This window comes from Ahaetulla prasina, chromosome 7, assembly GCF_028640845.1.
Source record: "Ahaetulla prasina isolate Xishuangbanna chromosome 7, ASM2864084v1, whole genome shotgun sequence".
In the NCBI taxonomy this organism is placed as follows: Eukaryota; Metazoa; Chordata; class Lepidosauria; order Squamata; family Colubridae; genus Ahaetulla; species Ahaetulla prasina.
The window spans coordinates 40,200,375-40,222,508 of NC_080545.1; the positions used below are offsets into that span (position 1 = coordinate 40,200,375).

Below are 22,134 nucleotides of genomic sequence, written 5' to 3' on the forward strand. Positions count from 1 at the left end.
GAGTTCAACTTATGATGGATGCATTACCTGGAACCTGACACTAAGCCAATACTCCAAAAAAAGAATAACCACATTTTGCTCCAACTGGAGCTACTTTCTGGGGTCCTGAGCTCTGGTTGCTCCCTGGTCAACCCAGGGAGTAGGAAGACTCAGGATAGATGGAGGATGGGACTTCCTGTTTGGCACCGTAGGTGATGGCGGTGATCTTTACGATCACCAACCTCTGGATTATGTGGAATCGCTAGGACAGCTTAAATCTGCTGCCCAGCGGTTCGAAAAACCCTCTCTTCGGGAGAAGAAGAGATGGTGAGCTGAGGGCAGAGGTTGAATTTCCCTAAAGCCCCTGAGAAAAAAGGGGTTTGAAGGGTTAAGTTCCCTCCAGCAACCCGAAGTGCTCCAGATCCGAGGATTTTTCTGCTTTGGCGGAACCAATCACCACGACCAAACACCGAGACTTATTTTGGACAATAAAGGATTATACTGGACAGAACGAAAGTGGGAGAACTTTATGCAAGTAGCCAAGCCAATTCCCCGTTACTTTGTAACAAGCTTGAAAACAGTAAGAAAATGGAGGCGAATTGTTAACAAGTTAACGAGTGGAAAGCGAAAGTGATACTTTCAGCGTTTGCCGTCTGCCCCTGGTAAATTGCATGTTATTTGCTACTTCAACTCTTTAACTCTTTGCTGCCTAGAATCTAGGGGAGATTTTCTTTTTAAATATTGCTTTAAAAGACTGTGTTTCTCAGAGGTTAAGAAGATTTAAAGTGAATATTAAGTTGGAAATAAATAAATAATTTTATAGAAGATGGCAGCCAAACAATTAAAGTCTACTGTAACAAAGGGCTCTGGAATTTCATCAGCTGGTGCCTCTCCAGCTCATACAACAGAGACTAGAACATTGAACTTAGAGGCGGTACAAGAGAATTTAAAAGATTTTATGCAAGAAAAATTTAAAGTAATAACTGATGAGATGTCTGAAATGAAAGAGCAGATATCAGAAATTCAAGTGGGAAATAAAGAAGTTAAGGAAGGATTTGTAATTGCAGTACAAAGTTTGGCAACAAATGTGATTTTATTAGAAGAGGAGGTTGAAGAAATTAAACAACATAATTCAAAATTAGAAAATAAAATGGATGAATTTCAAAGTAAAATGGAAAAAACAGATGATGAAATAGTTTTGATACAATATAGAAATATGGAATTTGCTCTAAGAATCCGTGGTTTGAATGAAAATAAAGAAGAGAATTTAAGGGAAATTTTTTCTGAAGTATTTGCTGAGATATTAGCAGCTCGTCCAGCAGATGTGGCTTATCAAATTGATAAAATATATCGTGTGAATTCTTGGATAGCAAGGCAAAAAAAGTTGCCAAGGGATGTTGTTATTTATTTTACAAGCAGAACAGTGAGAAATCAGATTCTGCAAGCCTCATATAAGGGGGAGAAGATTAAGGTTGCTGGTCAAGATATTTTAATATTAAAGGAAATCCCACCAAAAATGTTAAGGGCTAGGAAGGAATTTGCCTTCCTGGTGAATGAACTTAAAAAACGTCAGATTGAATATAGAAGGGATATTCCAACTGGTATAATAGTATATTATGCAGGGAAAATACATCGTCTCAATACAGTTGGAAAAGCAAGAGAATTTTATGTTGAGGCATTAAAAGTTGGAAGTCTTCCCCCATTGGAAGCTAGAAGAAGGGAGGCTGAAGTGAAGGAAAGAGAAGTGAAGTAGGTACAAGAACAGATTGTGATGGAAGAAGATTTATTACAAGTGTTGGAAATACCTACGATGGGTTCAGATTCAAAAGAACAAAGGCTGACAAGAGCTGCTGCTAAACGTAAGGAAAAAGAGATGAAGGCACAACAACAACTGGCAACTACTACAAGGGAAACAGTGGGAGGAGCAAGGCCTAAAGCAAAATGTGATCTGCGGCTAGTGTTCCAAAAGTTTCCTTTAGCCGATAATGGCAATTAAACTATTATCTTGGAATGTTAATGGTTTGAATTCACCGCAGAAGAGAAGGAAAGTATTTCATTATTTGAAACAATTTAAAAATGACATTACCTGTTTACAAGAAACACATATTAGAGCTTTAGATCAGAAATATTTGATAAACTCAAAACTGGGAGTACATTTTGTTGCCTCCTCTTTGGAAAAAAAAAAACGGTTTAGTTATATATATAAAGAAGGATATATCAGCAAAATTAATTGAGGTGGATAAGCAAGGAAGATACATTGCTATTGAACTTTTGTTGGAGGGAAAGAAGATAGTATTAATAGGAGTTTATGCTCCGAATCAACAACAAGAAAATTTTTTCAAGTTTTTACATAAAAGAATAGTATTTTGGGATTATAAATCATATATATTAATGGGTGATTGGAATGGTGTGTTGGATACTCAAAAAGACAAAAAAAGTTTAAGGAAAATGTCAAGCCGGACGAAATTACCAAAGGCTTTTTTTGAAATGATGGAGGACTTGGAATTAAGAGATATTTGGAGAGAACATAATACAGAAGAGAGGGATTTTACCTTCTTTTCTGACAGGCATCAATCATTTTCGAGGATTGATTTTATTTTGATTTCTAATGATTTGTACTCTAGAGTGAAGAAGACGAAGATTTGTTCAAGAACTCTATCTGATCATAGTCCGGTTTGGATTGAATTTGATCGGGAAAAGGAGGCTAGGAGATCATGGAGGTTGAATGAGAATTTGTTTAAATATGAACAAAATGTAAATGAATGTAAAAAACAAATGAAAGAATTTTTTATTATGAATATGAAAAAAGAAACATCTAAAGAGATGATTTGGGACGCTAGTAAGGCGTATATGAGAGGAAATCTTATACAAATGAATATTAAATATAAAAATAAATTGCAGAAAAAGAAAAAGGAATTGGAAGAGGAAATTAAAAAGAAAGAACAATTATTGATAAATAGCCCAGGAAATAGTAAAATAAAAGAATCAATAAATATATTAAGAGGTCAGTTTAACATGTTGATGGCAGATCAAGTAGCAATTAATTTACAATATGTAAAACATAATACGTTTAATAATGCCAATAAGCCAGGAAGATGGCTTGCTTATTTAATAAGGAAAAAACAGAAATCATGAACGATTGATAAAATAGAATATAGGGGTAAGGAAGTTTATCAAAAGAACTTGATTAAAAAAGCATTTTTAGAGTATTATAGTAAGTTATATACTAGGGATATGATTGATGATACAGAGATAGAAAGATATTTACAACAACAAAATATTTGTCAGCTTACAGAAAATCAAAGAGAAGAACTGAATCAATTAATTACTTCAGAGGAAATTTTGTTAGCAATTAAGTAACTTAAAATCGGTAAAGCACCAGGTACAGATGGTTTAACAGCTGTTTATTATAAAAATTTACAAAATGAGATGGTTGAACCACTTAAAGAGTTATTTAATAAAATTCAAATGGGAGGAGATGTTCCCCCTTCACGGAGGACAGCCTTTATTTCGTTAATACTGAAGGAAGATCGAGATGGTATTAAAGCAGAGAATTATAGGCCTATATCACTTTTAAATACTGATTATAAGATATTTGCCAAGATACTTGCTAATAGATTAATGCCAGTGATGAATCAAATAATTCATAATGATCAGTCAGGATTTATTAAGGGTAGGCAGATGAGATATAATGTGAGGCAAATTGTAAATTTACTTGAATATTTGGAACGAAACAACCAAGTCTCAGCGTTTTTTTTGGATGCTGAAAAGCTTTTGATAGATTGGATTGGCAGTTTTATTTAAAGTAATAGAAAAAATGCAATTTGGGGATTATTTTATCCATGCAATTAAAGCAATATATCAGAAGCAAACAGCACAAATAATAGTAAATGGTGGGTTAACAGAAACTTTTAAAATTGGGAAAGGGACGAGACAGGGATGGCCCCGTCTCCATTACTTTTTCTTTTAACTTTAGAAATTCTTCTGAATAAAATATGTGGTTCTGATCGAATAAAGGGAATTAGAGTTAAACATCAAGATTATAGATTAAGAGCTTTTGCAGATGACTTGGTTGTTACTGTATCTCAACCAATATACTCAGCTACTGGTTTAAAAGAAATAATTGGTCAGTATGGTAAAGTGTCTGGATTTAAGGTGAATCAGCAAAAGACAAAGATGATAACTAAAAATATGAATATACAACAAAAAGAAGAGTTAGAAAGAACTACAGGTTTTGAAATCGTTAAAAAGGTTAAATATTTAGGAATATATATTACAGCTTCAAATGTCAAATTATACAAAAATAATTATGAGGTATTGTGGCAGAAGGTATGGAAAGAAATGGAGAGTTGGAAGAAGTTACAACTATCCCTGTTGGGAAGAATAGCGGCTATAAAAATGAATGTTTTGCCCAGGTTTCTATTTTTGTTTCAAATGATACCGGTGCTTAAGAATGACACCAAATTACAGGAATGGCAAAAGGGGGTTAATAACTTTGTATGGATGGGCAAAAAGCCAAGAATAAAATTAAAAATAATGCAGGATATAAGGGAAAGGGGGGGTCTTAAAATGCCTAATTTAAAATTGTATTATGAAGCAGTTGTCTTATCATTAATTACTGATTGGATTAATTTAACTGAGGAAAGAGTTTTGAATATAGAAGGTTATGGTTTGTTATATGGGTGGCATGCCTATTTATTATATGATAAGAAAGTAGATAAAATATTTAAAAATAATATAATTAGAAATGCATTATTGAGGGTTTGGAGGAAATATCAATATAAATTAGATGGAAAGATTCCAATATGGGCAATCCCGAGACACATGATAGAAAATATAAATATATATCAAAAGATGGAGGTAGTTACCTATAAAGAACTTCTTTGTATGGAAAAGAGGGAATTATAATTAAAATCTAGAGAAAAGATGGGGGAAGAAGGGAAAAATTATACATGGTTCCAATATGGACAATTACAAGCTAGATGGAAATTAGATCAAAAAATAGGTGTTAAGCAAACTGAGGATAATTTGTTAAAACAAATGAGAGATCAAGGCCAACAGCATATTAAGAGGTTGTATAATGTATTAGTAGAAATAGACTCAGAGACTGAATTGGTTAAGGATTGTATGATTAAGTGGGCACAAAATTTTCAGCAACCAATAATGTTGGAAACTTGGGAAAGAATTTGGGTGAGGAATGTTAAATTTACACAAGCGCAAAATATGAGAGAAAATTTTTATAAGATGTTTTATAGATGGCATTTAGACCCAAAAAGTTGTCATGTATGTATCCTAATGTACAGGCTAAATGTTGGAGATGCGATTGTGAAGATGCCACTTATTACCATATATGGTGGACTTGTAAAAAGTTAAAGCATTTTGGATTAAAGTATGGTGGATCATGCAGAATATTTTGGAAAAGAAGATTAAGTTTACTCCGCAGTTCTTTCTACTAGGAATAATTATGGATTGTACAGCTATAGAGACTAAATTGATTTTGAACTTAATAACAGCCGCAAGACTTTTGATTGCTCAATATTGGAAGAAAGAAGAATTACCTACAATTGAAGAATGGACACTTAAAGTATCAAATCTGGCAGAAATGGCAAAATCTCTGCTTATTTGAAAGACTATACACAAGAAAAATATATTTTAGAATGGAAAATGTGGATTGATTATATTCAAAATAAGTATCAGATAAAAAAATATCAAATAGCATATGAGTAAATTTAGGAAATATTTTGTATTAGATATATTTCTGAAGGAGAGGGGAATTGAGAGTGTGATTAAGTGTGGAGTGACTAGAGATTATAATTTAGGAATTATTTTAGATTATGATTGTTAGTTTTGATACCCTGCATTTTGTTCTGGGAAGTCGGGGTGGGGGGCGGGGGGTATGCGGGAGGGGAATTGGGGGGTTGAGGCTAGATATGGAGTGATGGTTAATGTACAGGGATTATTGAAGATGTATAAATATAATTAATGTAGGGTCGGGTCTGCCCAGTTACCATTTTAGAACGGTGGGGAGGAGAAAAGAGAGTAGGAGGTAGGAAAGAGGAGAAGAGGAAGGAAGAGGGGTAGAAGAGGGAGAAGGAGTGTAGGGTGGAGGGAGGAGAGGATGTAGATAAGAGAAGGAGAGGAAGGTTTGGAAAGTAAAAGAAGGTAGAAGAGGGAAGAGTGTTAAAAAAAGAAGTAAAAGGAAAGATGGAGGATGGGAGAGAACCAGACAAGGGCGATGGGGTCTGCCTGACCGAATGGCGGACCCCCGCTAATGCCTGGTGATGGGCCAGATCAGCAGTGGAGGGTGCGTGGCTGAGACCCGCACAGCTGGCACCCAGCAATCCAGGCCAAGCTGGGGAAAGCCCACCAAAAGAGCCGCTGAAGAGACCAATGGCTGCAGCTGCCCGAGGTAAAGAGTGGTGCCTATTTGCCCCGGGTAAGTCAGAACCAATCCCCCGAGGCTGGCCCATGCTCAGAACATGGAGATCTTCCTGATCATTCCCAGCAGGATGAGCAACAGCCACCCGCAACCTCAACTGGTGGGCCCGGTGCAGCCCGGTGAAGCTCACAACACAGGCTACAGCTGGCTAGACTCCCCATGGACCTGTGCTCCCCCACTGCCATGGCTGCTGGGGCCAATGCAATCTGGAAGGGACTATGATGCCAGTTGCGGCTGGCTTGGCCCACTGTGGGGCTTCATCCCACAATCGCCACAACTGCAGGGCCCAGTGCAAACTGGATGGAGTAGCAACACAGCCTGTTGTGTCTCGTCCGATCTCACCTCAGCCAGGGTCTTCTTATCTGCTTCCGAACACGGAGGAATGTTCTAGTATGCCTCCCGGCCCCAGCCCTGGCTCCATGCCCAGACAGGCTGAAGAGGAAGAAATACCTCCAGCCCCCAGCTCTGGCTCCATGCCCAGGCAAACGGAGCAACTAGACCCATCCCCCTCCTCCCCAGCATGTGAGTCTGAGGGAGGTCAATTACCAACAGCTGCCGACTGGAGTGACCCTCGCGTCAGAAGACTTCATAGGCGGAGGCAACAGAAGGAAGGGAGGGGCAGGCCTGGATAAGTGCTGAGTCATGGAGCCACACCCCATGGTCTATATAAAGGATCTGCTTTCTGGCATTCTCTGATTCAGGCAAAGTCTAAACATATCTTGCTGAAGTCACTTTCTGGTCTCCTGCCTGCCCTGAGGACTTTGCTAGGACTTTGGCAGAGCTGCAGAGGCACACCTGATTCAGATTTCCCTGACCCGGCCATCAGCGGAGGAGTGGGACACGACACAGCCTGCGGCTGGCTCAACCTGCCGTGGGTCCTCATCCCCCAGCTGCCACAATTGCTGCTGGAGCCAATGCGACCTGGAGAGAGAGGCAAAGTGATCTACAATGATCCTGGCCCACCAATGGCCTTCACCCCTTGGCCGCTGCTGCCATCGCCATCACCACCGCCAATCCAGCCTCTCCACCAGCAAGCTGTTTCCCATCCACTTGATGGAAGCCCATGACCCTGGTGGTGGCTTGGCCAGCAGTTTCCCCTGCAGCCAGGGGGTGTTTTTGCCATGCCTGTGAAGGAACTCAGAGGAGACAGCAGAAGCCCCAACTGACAGAATGTGTGCAAGGCAGATCTGGTGAGCCAAGAGCAGAGGGTGGGCCCTCTCCTCCTTTGCTGACTATTTGTCTCCACCGGCCAGCCACACTGCCATGAAGCCAGAATCATTCGCCAAAACACTGGCTCTGCAAGCCTCTACAGAGAGGAATGGACAGTGTGCTGGAGGAACCCAACGAGGGGGAAGGCTCCCCCTCAACAGGCACCCACTGGGCCAATAAATCCCTCATTGAAGGCAGCGCAGAGAAAGGGGTCAAAGAGAAATCAGCTGGGCAGACCCAGAAGCTGGGTGGGCAGAGAGAGCCCTCCCCCACAGCTAGCTGAGGGGTCCACAGAGCAGCCTGAGCACCCTGCAGGTGGATCCCAGCCAGAGGCTCCAGAACCCCTGATGCAGAGGAGGGGTCCAAACAGGAGGAGAGAAGGAGGAAAATCCACCTGGCAGGTCACAGAAGTCTCCTCCCCCAACTGAAACCAAAGGGACATCGGAGGCCTATGACAGCAATGATGAGGGTGAAGATGACCCGATGGTGAGTGAACCAATCTGCGCCTTTGCCATAAAGGCAAAGATAATAGCGCCAAGGACTGGGGCCCACTCTGACAAGATAGTTTGGGCTTGTAGCCAAAACAAAATACTTTCTCCTGGGAACCAAGGACATTCCCACAGGTGGTCAAAGAAAAGAGGAGTGAAATTACCAGGCAACCGGATGACTCCTTGATTGGACCATGTGACTGATTGTTTGGGGAAGGCAGAAAATGTTTACTTTAATTAGGTAAAAACCATAGGAACATTCAGAGTTGGTTTTCACCAGCCTGTGCCAATAAAACTGTTCTTTGAGGAATTTACCTGCCTCAGAGTTTTGTTTGCTATGAGTGTATTACTTGGAAACCTGACATTAAACCGACCATCCTAATTTTGTGCCCCAACCAGAGCAGCTCTCTGGGGTCCTGAGCCCTGGCTGCTCACCTGGTCTACCCCAAAGCAGGAAGACTCAGGGAAGACAATGGGATGGAGAAGAGAAGGGACAAGGCTGCAGGAGCCTGCGATGGGGTCCTGGAAAGCCTACAGGCCCCCTCAGAGATTCGCTGGGTGGCAGAGGCAATGGCAGAGATTGTGTGCCAAGTGGGCACCTGGCCCAAACTCTGCACCAAGTGGCAGGTCACCAGGGGCCTGTATTAGGTGGGGGAAGACTTTGGCAGTTGAGGCTCATTCCAGAAGCCAGTGAGGGATCATCCAGTGACATCAACGAGGGAATCACTGACTCACTTTTCCACACACACACCAAGATGGTGGCGCATTCACACGCAACTGCCTCAAGCTCCTGGTATTGGTGTGTGATGTTTGGAATAACGTGTGTATGGATGTGTGTGCACAATGAAGTGCAAGGGGCAAAACTTGCCTATACCCACGCAGAGCTGTTAAACATCAGGTTTGCAAGTCAATCTGGGATTACCAGCAATTTTCAGCAGTTCCGCAACATATCAAACTGCATGGCATGGCTTCCAGGATCTCCATGGATTGTCATTGGGTCAGGGATGCATTGACGGAGGCAAAAGGAGTGGAAACAAGAGTGCGGCTGTAGAACCGGTCTGTTGGTTTGGCTTCAAAGGCAGCCCCATAGATCAGCTCTGCCTAGCGTCTTTTTGACCAACACCAGATCTCTCAACTACAAAATCGATGAATTACAGCTGCAGATGGCAGCAAACAGGCTTATCCATGAAAGCTGTGTGATTATTGTCACAGAGACCTGGGCACATCCATCTGTACCAGATGCGGCAGTGGGGTTAATTAGCCGTGACATTTATCACTCAATAGAAATGGTGACTCTGGTAAGAGCAGAGGAGGAGGACTCTGTATCTATATACATAGTGACTGGTGTTTTAACAGCAGAGTAACATATACATACTGTTCCCCAGACGTGGAATTGATGACTGTCACATGTAGGCCTTTTTATCTGCCTAGAGAAATCACTGTGATAATTATTATAGCTGTTTATATTCCACCAGATGCCAATGTCAGCATGGTGCTTTCTAAGCTATATGATGTCATCTCGAGGCAGCAGCAAACTCATCCAAAGGGCACTCTTGTCATGGCTGGGGACTTTAACCAAGCTTTTCTAAAGACAGTTCTCCCTAAATTTGGGCAGTATGTGCTGTTCCCCACCAGAGGGAAAAACACTTTAGACCATATGTACTCTAACTTGAAACAGGCTTACAGAGAATCCCCCTCCCCCACCTGGGTACATCTGACCAACTTTCTCTGCTGTTATGCCTAAAGTATGTCCCTCTAGGAAAAGAACCCAGCCAGTCATGAAAATTGTTAAAATCTGGCGAGAGGGTGCTCTCAGTCGGCTGCAGGACTGTTTTGAAACCACTAAGTGAAGCATATTCGAACATCCAGAAGCATGAATACACCGATGCCGTATTCTCTTACATCAAGGTGTGCACAGATAATGTAACAGTAGACAAGTGCATCAGAGTCTACAGGAATTGTAAACCCTGGATGACTGCAGAGGTACAGATGCTTTTGAGAGCCCAGAATTCCGCCTTTAAGGCAGAGGACAGTGATAAACACAAAAAGACCAGAGCAAATCTACGAAGAGGCATTAAGATGGCAAAACAAAAATATAAACAAAAAGTGGAAAACCATCTAGCAGACAACAACCCAAAGCAAGTGTGGCAGGGACTGCAGCACATAACCAAATATAAGGGGAGGAAGACAGCCAAATCTGATGCTAGAGGCTTGTTGGTAGAGGAGTTGAACACCTTCTTCACCTGCTATGAGGTGAAAAGACCTGATCCTGTAGCCTCTGCCTGCCAGCCCTCTTACTTCCAGCCACTCACCTTGTATGAACACCAGGTGAGCCCTGCATTGAGGGTTGTGAACCCCAGCAAAGCAGCAGGTCCAGATGAGATGCTGGGAATAGTGGTAAAGACCTGTGCCAACCAATTAGCAGAGGTCCTGACAAAGATCTTTAACATCTCCTTGCAAACGGCCAATATTCCATCATGCTTGAAAGTAGCCACTATCACCCCAGTCCTGAAGAAAACAGCAATTAACTGAATGATTACGACCTGTTGCCAAAACGTCTGTAGTAATGAAATGCTTCAAGAGATTGGTTCTTCAACACTTTAGGTCATGCCTCCCACTAAATTTTGACCAATACCAGTTTGCCTAGAGGGGAAATAGGTTGACAGACGATGCCATAGCTACTGATTTATATTTCATAGTGAGGCATCTAGAGAAACCTGGAAACTATGTCAGAATGCTTTTCATAGACTACAGCTCAGCCTTCAACACCATTCTGCTGAGCATCCTTATCGAAAAGCTGACTGACTTGAATCTTCCCTCTTCTATCTGTGACTGGATTAAAGACTTTCTAACAGACCAGCCACAAACAGTGAGGCCTTGGTCTTTCATATCCTCCTCCCTGAAGCTCAGTACTGGCTCTCCTCAGGGCTGCATGCTCAGTCCATACCTGTATTAATTGTACACATATGACTATGCATCTTCTGACCCATCCACTGTGATTATCAAGTTTGCACCATATGATGATACCACCATATTGGGCCTCATTACAGGTGGAGACGAAGCAGCATACAGGCTGGAGGCTCAAAAATTATCCACATGGTGCTCAGAAATGACTTGCATCTGAACATCAGCAAGACAAAGGAGGCGGTGCTAGACTTCCAGAAGAAAAGAAAGGAACCTACCCCACTTTACATTGAGGGGGGCTGTGTGGAGAGAGTCCCCTCCTTCAAATTCCTGGGAGTCCATCTTAGCGAAGATCTCACCTGGAAAAATAACACAATCCAGGTGGCCAAGAGGGCCCAACAGAGGCTCTACTTCCTTTTTTTTAGAACAAGTTTTTATTGGTTTTTTAGTCCCCCCCCACACACATACATAATTTATGAACAGAGAATAGAATAGAATAGAATAGAATAGAATAGAATAGAATAGAATAGAATAGAATAGAATAGAATAGAATTTTTATTGGCCAAGTGTGATTGGACACACAAGGAATTTGTCTTGGTGCATATGCTCTCAGTGTACATAAAAGAAAAGATACGTTCATCAAGGTACAACATTTACAACATAAATGATGGTCAATATATCAATATAAATCATAAGGATTGCCAGCAACGAAGTTACAGTCATACAGTCATAAAGTGGAAAGAGATGGGTGATGGGAACGATGAGAAGATTAATAGTAGTGCAGATTTAGTAAATAGTTTGACAATGTTGAGGGAATTATTTGTTTAGCAGAGTGATGGCCTTCGGGGAAAAACTGTTCTTTGTGTCTAGTTGTTCTGTTGTGCAGTGCTCTATAGCGTCGTTTTGAGGGTAGGAGTTGAAACAGTTTATGTCTTGGATGTGAGGGATCTGTAAATATTTTCACGGCCTCTTCTTGATTCGTGCAGTATACAGGTCCTCAATGGAAGGCAGATTGGTAGCAATTATTTTTTCTGCAGTTCTAATTATCCTCTGAAGTCTGTATCTTTCTTGTTGGATTGCAGAACCGAACCAGACAGTTATAGAGGTGCAAATGACAGACTCAATAATTCCTCTGTAGAACTGAATCAGCAGCTCCTTGGGCAGTTTGAGCTTTCTGAGTTGGCGCAGAAAGAACAGTCTTTGTTGTCCTTTTTTGATGATGTTTTTGATGTTAGCTGTCCATTTTAGATCTTGCGATATGATAGAACCTAGAAATTTAAAGGTTTCTACTGTTGATACTGTGTTGTCTAGTATTGTGAGAGGTGGAAGTATGGAAGGGTTTCTCCTAAAGTCTACCATCATTTCTACGGTTTTGAGCATGTTCAGTTCCAGATTGTTTTGGTTGCACCACAAGGCTAGTCGTTCGACCTTTCGCCTATATGCGGATTCATCATTGTCTTGAATGAGACCAATCACTGTTGTGTCATCTGCGAACTTCAGTAGCTTGACAGATGGATCGTTGGAGATGCAGTCATTGGTATACAGAGAGAAGAGAAGTGGGGAGAGCACACAGCCTTGGGGGACCCCTGTGCTAATTGTACAGTGTTTGATGTGATCTTGCTTAGCTTCACCTGCTGCTTCCTGTTTGTTAGGAAGCTTGTGATCCACTTGTGTTAATCCACAAAAGTAGTTTCTTTTTCTTCCTCTATTAAATCCTTTTGTTAGCAAAATATGCTTTTTCTCAATCTTCTTCTCCTTTCAACATTTATATTTTCTTCCAAAACCAATTTTAAATCCAGATGGAACATTGTTTCTCTTAGGGCTTTTGTTTTATAGATCCTCTTTGCTGTTTTTTCCTCTCACTTTAAGTTTTCTCATGCCAATTAGCTGCTAACTTCAAGCTGGAAAGCTTTTGAGCTTTAAAGTTTTTTTCTTCTTACCTGCGAGTTGGCTAATCGCTCACCCGGTAACAATACTCTATTCTGATCTTGCCTCCTGCTCAATCTTCTTGTGTGCCCGTCCTGATTTTGGCAGCTTCTAATGGTTGCCTTTCCTGTCGTTGGTTGAAGGCTGAATGCCGGCACTGCAGGGAATTTGCAACTTCCCTGTTTGCGCTGGCTGGTGCCTTCTTTCTTCACTGTCCCTCCAGGACAGCTATGGTTCATTGAGAACCCCCAAAATGGCAGGAATTTCGGCACTCTACCCGGAGTTCTCGGGGTTCGCGTCGTCCCATCACGATGCTGGCCACACCTCCCCATCTAAGAGACTCTACTTCCTCAGGGTCTTGCAGAAGAATAAGGTGGGAGAATGGGAGAATTTACAATTATCATTGATTGGAAGAATATCAACTATTAAGATGAATATATTGCTTAGAATTTTATATTTGTTTCAAACAATCCAATTAAATTGGGGAAAGGATATTTTGAAGACTTGAATAAAATAATGTTGAAATATATATGGCAAGGAAAAAAGCAAGGATAAAACTTAAACTGCTCCAAGATGTGAGAGTAATGGCTAATGTTTGTCAAACGAGTCCCTAACACGAGGAATGACACCAGACCCACACTCACGAGGTCCACACAGGATGTCACCACTGCACATCCACCCAGAAAGCAGACCCAAACCCACACTGATCATGAAGCACGACCAAGGACCAGAAGCCAGACCGCAGCTGCAACATTAGCCATTTCAAACCCCTCCAATCCATACATGCAGCAGACTGACACCCACTATGAAGATGTAGCACGACCACAAAGCCAAACAACAGCTATGCAGCTCACCAGCTCAAGTCCCTCTGCAACACAGACTAAATTGAGCACAACCAAGCCCCCACCCAAACAGGACACACCCCCAGCCAATCAGAGCACAAAAAAACCCCCATCCAATCAGAGCACAGCCAAACTCCCACCCAATCAGTTCAAACCCCCACTAGCAGTTAAAAGGAAGAAACAGCTGCGATCACACATTGCTCCCAGAAGCACAAAGCTGAAGCCTGAAGATGACGAATAAGACTTCGTCGAAACGTCGCCAAGACACTTCCAATTTTACACGGGAGAAAACCCGAACAATGCAAACACCCGTGAAAACCTCAGAAAACAAATATATATATATATATATAAATATATATATATATATATATATATATATATATATATATATATATATATATATATATATATATATATATATTTATATATATATATATATATATATATATATATGACAAAACCCAAGCCCAGGACGCTGAGGTGGGAATCAAGGGAATCAAGCAGAGAGGCTGTCCAGCCAAAGAGTATGTCCAAGAGTTCAGGAGAATTGCTGGCAAGCTGTAGCACTGGCCTGAGTGACTCCTGGTCTACTTCTTTAAGGAAGGCTTGAACAAGGAACTGCTCCACACCTGCATCTGCCGAGGGGTTCCTGACTGAATCCATAAGTGGTACCAGATGGCAGTGGTGATGGACCTTGAGTTCCACCAGCACAAGAAGGAAGGACCGACATATAAGAAACCCAAAAGCCAACCTGATCGGCAACAACTCGGCTGGCGATCCAGCCCCTGCCAAGTGGAAGAGAAGCTAAGGAGAACCTCAATGATTAAACGCTTCCGATGCAGCCAGCAAGACCACTGAGCAGCTGAGTGCCTGGCTCCAGCCCCCGTTCCACAATGAAAGACCTCAGAGTTGGCCAGGCCAAAAAAAAAAAACACCACAAAAAGCTATGGAGAGGGGAAAATTTGCCTGTCAAGATGTCAAGCTCCCCCCTCCCTTCAATGGGAAAGAGGGAACTCAGGTCCCAGAAGCTCAGCTGCCGATAGCCTACAACAGCAATGACAATGGCAAGGATGACCCAATGGTAAGTGAAATCATCTGTCCATTCGCCATTCAGTCGAGGCTAGTGATACCTAAGACAGGGGCACAGGGGAAAGTAGAAGCAATCATAAACACAGGCTGTACCAATTGTCTAATCAGTCTGCCCACAGTCCTGAATCTAAGAATCAGGACAAAGCCCCTAGCCAACCCCATATGCTTTGAACAAGTTGATGTATTGCTAATAGTGGGAGCCCCTGCCACATTCTTCACTGAACCCATAAGAGTAGAAATGGGCTGGCACTGGGAATTGATCCTGTTTGTAGTGGCATCAAAAATGTCAGAAGCAGTGATTCTAGGCCTGGCATGGCTGGACAAATTGGGCCCCACCATCTCATGCAAAGGTGGCTACAAGAAGCTGAAGCTGGGAATAGGCCCTCTACCCCCTCCCAACACTGCTGGGGAAGGAACTGTCCAGCAACTGAATGGCACTAAGTAAAGTGAAAGAGCTGCTGACACCTCACAGCCAGCCCCAGGCACTCCCCAGATCTCCAAGGAATACTGGGACTTAGTTGGGGTGTTCAGTGAGGAAGACTGCAACATGCTATCCCACTACCACCCCACAGAGTGCACTATACAAATTGTACCAGGAACAAAACTACCCAACCCAAAGATGTACTCTATGAACCTCAATGAGATGAGAGAACTGAGAGAGTACATTGACACCAACCTAGCCCAGGGATTCATACAGCCAGCTAAGTCCAGAGTGGCCATCCCAATCCTCTTTGAAGAGAAAAAAGACAGATTGATGAGGCTCTGCATTGATTTTAGGGGAATTAATGCCATATGTGTGGAGAACACGTACCCACTCCCCCTCATGAAAAATATGCTAGCCAAGGGGAAAGTGTTTACCAAGCTAGACCTATGAGAGACATACTACTGGGTGCGAATCAAGGAAGGAGACAAGTGGAAGATTGCTTTCAATTGTCTCTTAGGGAGCTTCCAATTCAAAGTAATATCCAATCATAATGATTTAATTACAGTGATACAACAGCTCAAAATGTATTAAGTGGTGGCATTCAAGTAATTTAACAACCGGTTCTCTGCCTTAATGATTTCTTCCAACAACCAGTTTGCCAAACTGCTCAGAAAGTTAACAACCGGTTCTCCCGAAGTGGTGCCAACTGGCTGAATCCCACCACTGCTTATATATAACAATTAATTTATCTGAAATCTGATTAATGGAACAAAATCAACACTTAAGTGTTAATGTATTTCTTATAAATCAAGAACTCAATCATATTAGAGTATTACTTTAACATAAATCAAACTTAAAACAAGATAAAACCTTAATTTAATTTAAACCTTTAATTTAAACCTTAACTTAATTATTTCATTTGCTTAATAAGCTTTAAATTAAATGTTCTCACTTGGGCAAGCTATGAATTAATTATATTCATGCAATATTCCAGACTAATTTTTGTTGCTGATATGGCCATGTTTTATAAGAATTTACCTTCACAGTATGCACTGTCATCTCGAAGAGCTCGGAAACCATCTCGGCAGCTACAAACTGACTTTTCTTCAACATTTCTGCAAAAAGAATTCTCTAAACACTTATGTCCTTCAGAGCAAAAATCGTGGCCTAAAAACAAACAAACAAACTCTAAATGATTGACATTATAGAAACATATTATAGTGATCCACTAAACATGAACCAAAGCAATGAAAATGAATGCTTCTTTATTAGAATTCCCTCTAACAATGATTCCTGGGCTCCCACCCAAACTTCACCAGGAGGTCAATAATATATTGGCCAAGAAATTGTAAAGGAGATAGAAAAGGTCATGAATAATTACATAGATAAGAAAAGCTCCCAAATTCTATATTGGAGTGTCAAACTCACAGCCTGCAGGCCAGATAAGTCACATGTTGGCCATGCCCACCCATTTTACCGAAGGGGGAAAAGTTGTGATATGTCACATGATAACATGTCATCACGAGTTTGATACCCCTGCTCTATATCAACAGTAATATAATCAGCCAGACCTAGCCTTGGTCTTGATGTCAACCCTGATTTACATTTTTTAAAATCAAAGAATAGACATTTCTTTTAAAATTATTGTTTATTTCCTCTGGGTCACATGAATTGAATTACAGTCTCAAAGGGCACCTTGAATTTGTACAAATGTCAGTGCATATTTCATTCGGATATTTAGCATAAAGTTCACTAATAATGTTTCTTTCCAAGCTGATTGGAAAGAAATGAGCAAGATCAGATTTATCACTTTTCTCAAAGATTGGGACAGTAGCAAAATAACACTAGATTTTTGGGCATCTTTTTAGAGCAATCAGTCTGTCTAAAGGGAGAAACTGACATGGAAGTCAACTCTACATGTTAGCTTTCATTAATAGTATAGAAATCAGATGTCCAATAGCTACTTTCCCATTTTTGGCTGGTTTTAAGTTTAAGTTGAAACTGGAAGCCCATGAAAAAAAAAAAGGATTGGTAGTTAATTTGGAGTTCGGAAGTTATTTAAACCATCATCATAAATGACATTTAAATACCCGGTTCATCTAGGAAGAGGAATTATATGGTGCATCCTGGCTTCTGTCTGTGCTAGAATATCAATTACCAGAGGAATTTATTTCTTCTGCATTAATTTTCCATTACCATTTGTTGTTTTATTAATTTCATTAAGGGTTGATATCGTTAAGTTGCAAAGTTCATCTTGAAGAAAGGGATCACCTTTCCTTTAAGCTCTGTTGCACGTAAGTAATTGAGATTAGGATTTTACATATTTTTCATCAAGCCAAGTTTGTGGCCCTAAGGTAATTCTCTGACAATTAGAGACTTTACTTTAAAGACCTCAGAACAGAAGTAATCAACTTATGAAATATGTTTAGAAATTTGTACTGAGACCCTGAATTATATAAAGTTTGTTTGGGCAGACAATAGAAACCAAAAGAAAAAAAGAAAAGTAATGGTTTTTGACCACCTTATTTGAAAACTGTTGTAGATAGCTATATTATCCTCATTCTCCTGTCTATTTGTCACAGAACAGAAGCTAACCTTGCAATAAGAGGATAATGACCACTATCTGAATGGAAAGAGCCTTCAAATTGGTAGTAATTGAGATACAGGTGATGATTTGAGATTTAAATACTGCGTAAAACTAATTTGAGGGAAGAAGCCCTTATTCCAGATAATTCTTGTAGACAAATTTGACTTCTGGGGGGTGGTGGGGGAGAAATCATCACTTCAAACTTATACTTACTACAGATTCTTAGCCTAATTATCGATAACACAAGATTCTTAAAGTGTCTTATAAGAGAACAAACAATGTAGATCTAGACCTACAGAACAAGAGGAGAAATATTTGTCACTTTTTTAACACTGATCATTTTTAACAGGCCTTTACCTAACCCTAATTATTTATACATGTTGTTTTTGTCCCTCATAGAAGGGCTTTTACTATAGCATGACCATAATTATTATAACTATCATTATGGCTAATGCATGATCATCATGGTCTAGCAGGGAGATATAGCAACCTTGTCTTCCAGGACTGGATTGGTCCTATGTATATGTATTTTTCCTATTCTTTGTTTTTGTATTTTTGTATTTGATACTAATAAAAAGGACAACACACACACACACACAATAATAAACCTGGAAGGTGGTTAGCATATTTATTAAGAAAGAAACAGAAACGACGTATAATTGATAAAATAGAATATAGAGGTAAGGAAGTATATCAGCAAAATTTGATTAAAAAAGCTTTTTTAGAATATTATACTAAGTTATATTCTAGAGATGTGATTAATGATAAAGATATAGATAGATATTTACAGGACCACGGTATCTTAGAAATTACAGTAGATCAAAGGGAAGAGTTGAATCAATTAATTTCTTCAGAGGAAATAGTGTTTGCAATTAAGCAGCTTAAAGCGAATAAAGCACTAGGTACAGATGGCCTGACAACTACTTATTATAAAAATTTACAAAATGAGATGACTGTACCACTTAAGGAGTTATTTAACAGAATACAAAGGGGAGGAGAAGCTCCTCCTTCATGGAGGACAGCTTTTATTTATTTATTTATTTATTTATTTATTATTTAAATTTCTATACCGCCCTTCTCCCGAAGGACTCAGGGCGGTTCACAGCCAAATAAAATACACAATAATGTTACAATATAAACACAATTAAAATACAATTAAAAAACTTATTCAATTGGGCCAAAATTAAAAATTTAGAATAAATAATAAAAACCCAATTAAAACCCATAAATTTAAAAAACTAACCCAGTCCTGCGCAGATGAATAAATGCGTTTTAAGCTCGCGACGAAAGGTTCGGAGGTCCGGAAGTTGACGGGTCGGTGGGAGGTATTCGGTAGCAGTAGGCGGTCCCGTAAATAGCCCGGCCCTATGCCATGGAGCACTTTGAAGACGTTCACCAAAACCTTGAAGCGCACCCGGAAGGCCACAGGTAGCCAGTGCAGTCTGCGCAGGATAGGTGTCACGCGGGAGCCATGAGGGGCTCCCTCTATCACCCGCGCAGCCGCATTCTGGACTAACTGAAGCCTCCGGATGCCCCTCAAGGGGAGCCCCATGTAGAGAGCATTGCAGTAATCCAGACGAGACATCACGAGGGCGTGAGTGACTGTGCACAAGGCATCCCGGTCTAGAAAGGGGCGCAGCTGGCGCACCAGGCGAACCTGGTGGAAAGCTCTCCTGGAGACGGCCGTCAGGTGGTCTTCAAAAGACAGCCGTTCATCCAGGAGAACACCCAAGTTGCGCACCCTCTCCATCGGGACCAATGACTCGCTCCCAACAGTCAGCCGTGGACTCAGCTGACTGTACCGGGATGCCGGCATCCACAGCCACTCCGTCTTGGAGGGATTGAGCTTGAGCCTGTTTCTCCCCATCCAGACCCGTACGGCTTCCAAACACCGGGACAGCACTTCGATAGCTTCATTGGGGTGGCCCGGTGTGGAAAAGTACAGCTGGGTGTCATCAGCGTACAGCTGGTACCTCACACTGAAGCCACTGATGATCTCACCCAGCGGCTTCATATAGATGTTGAACAGAAGGGGCGAGAGAATCGACCCCTGCGGCACCCCACAAGTGAGGCGCCGCGGAGTCGACCTCTGCCCCCCCGTCAACACCGTCTGCGACCGGTCGGAGAGATAGGAGGAGAACCACCGATAAACGGTGCCTCTCACTCCCAGTCCCTCCAACCGGCGCAGCAGGATACCATGGTCGATGGTATCAAAAGCCACTGAGAGGTCTAATAGGACCAGGGCAGAGGAACAACCCCTATCCCTGGCCCTCCAGAGATCATTCACCAACGCGACCAAAGCCGTCTCAGTGCTGTAACCGGGCCGGAAGCCGGACTGGAACGGGTCTAGATAGACAGTTTCCTCCAGGTGGAGGGGAAACTGATATGCCACCATACTCTCTACAACCTTCGCCGGCGGGTTGGAGACCGGACGATAATTACCTAAAATAGCCGGGTCCAGGGAAGGCTTCTTGAGGAGGGGCCTCACCACCGCCTCTTTCAAGGCGGCGGGAAAGACTCCCTCCAACAAGGAAGCGCTCGTAATCGCCTGGAGCCAGCCTCGTGTCACCTCCTGAGTGGCCAGCACCAGCCAGGAGGGGCACGGGTCCAGTAAACACGTGGTGGCATTCAGTCTACCCAGCAACCTGTCCATGTCCTCGGGAGCCACAGGGTCAAACTCATCCCAGACAATATCACCAAGACCGCCCTCAGACGCCCCGTCCGAATCGCCACAATTTTGGTCCAGACCGTCCCGAAGCTGAACGATTTTATCGTATAGATAACCGTTAAACTCTTCAGCACGTCCCTGCAACGGGTCATCCCGCTCCCCCTATTAATTATCTCATTAAAACCTAAAGAAGATCGAGATGGTGTTAAACCAGAGAATTATAGGCCAATATCGCTTTCAAATACTGATTATAAGATATTTGCTAAGATATTAGCGAATAGATTGATGCCATTGATGAATCAATTAATTCATAATGATCAATCAGGATTTATTAAGGGGAGACAGATGAGATATAATATGAGACAAATTGTAAATCTACTTGAATACTTGGAAAGAAACAGCCAGGTCTCAGCAGCATTCTTCTTTTTGGATGCGGAAAAAGCTTTTGATAGATTGGATTGGCAGTTTTTGTTTAAAGTAATAGAAAAAATGCAATTTGGGGATTATTTTATTCAAGCAATTAAGGCTATATATCAAAAGCAAACAGCTCAAATAATAGTAAATGGTGGATTAACAGAATCTTTCAAGATTGAGAAAGGGACTAGACAAGGATGTCCCTTGTCACCATTATTATTCATTCTAACTTTGGAAATATTATTGAATAAGATACGTGGTTTAGATCAAATAAAAGGAATTAGGATTAAAAATCAAGATTATAAATTAAGAGCGTTTGCAGATGATCTGGTTGTTTCTTTATCTCAACCAATATATTCAGCTGTATATTTGATGGAGACAATTGATCAGTATAGTAAGGTATCTGGGTTTAAAGTGAATCAACAGAAGACAAAAATGATAATTAAAAATATGAATACACATCAGAGGGAAGAATTAGAAAGAATAACTGGATATGAAGCAGTTAAAAAGGTTAAATACTTAGGAGTAGACATTACAGCATCGAATGTAAAATTATATAAAAATAATTATGAGGTATTGTGGGGAAAAGTAATTAAAGAAATGGAGAAATGGAAGAAGTTACAATTATCATTGTTGGGAAGAGTGGCAGCTATAAAATGAATGTTTTGCCTAGATTTTTTTTTTGTTTCAAATGATTCCAATATTGAAGAAAGATGCAAATTTACAAGAATGGCAAAAAGGGATTAATAATTTTGTATGGAAGGGTAAAAAACCGAGGATAAAGTTAAAAATAATGCAAGATGTTAGGGAAAGAGGGGGTTTAAAAATGCCTAACTTGAAATTGTACTATGATGCAGTTGTTTTAGCTTTAATTTCTGATTGGATTAATTTAACAGAGGAAAGGATTTTGAATATAGAAGGTTATGGTTTGTTATATGGATGGCATGCATATGTAATATATGACAAGAAAATTGATAAGACATTTAAGAATAATATGGTCAGAAGTGCTTTGTTGAGGATTTGGAAAAAATATCAATATAAGTTAGATGGAAAGATACCAATATGGACCATCCCCAGACATGTGATAGAGAATATAAATATATTACAAAAAATGGAGGTTATCACTTACAAGAGCTTTTGACTATGGAAAAAGGGGAATTACAGT

At 41.0% G+C, this 22,134-nt stretch overlaps 1 protein-coding gene across 2 annotated transcripts in view; it reads right to left on the bottom strand.

Annotated features, from left to right (window-relative positions):
- NELL2 (neural EGFL like 2) overlaps positions 1 to 22,134 on the bottom strand; it is a 551,557-nt gene that overhangs the window by 240,789 nt on the left and 288,634 nt on the right. For both annotated transcript variants that reach the window (XM_058191222.1, XM_058191220.1), the window contains exon 12: positions 16,339 to 16,467. In XM_058191222.1, coding sequence (XP_058047205.1) covers positions 16,339 to 16,467 — 129 coding nt within the window. The remainder of the gene's footprint in view (positions 1 to 16,338; positions 16,468 to 22,134) is intronic.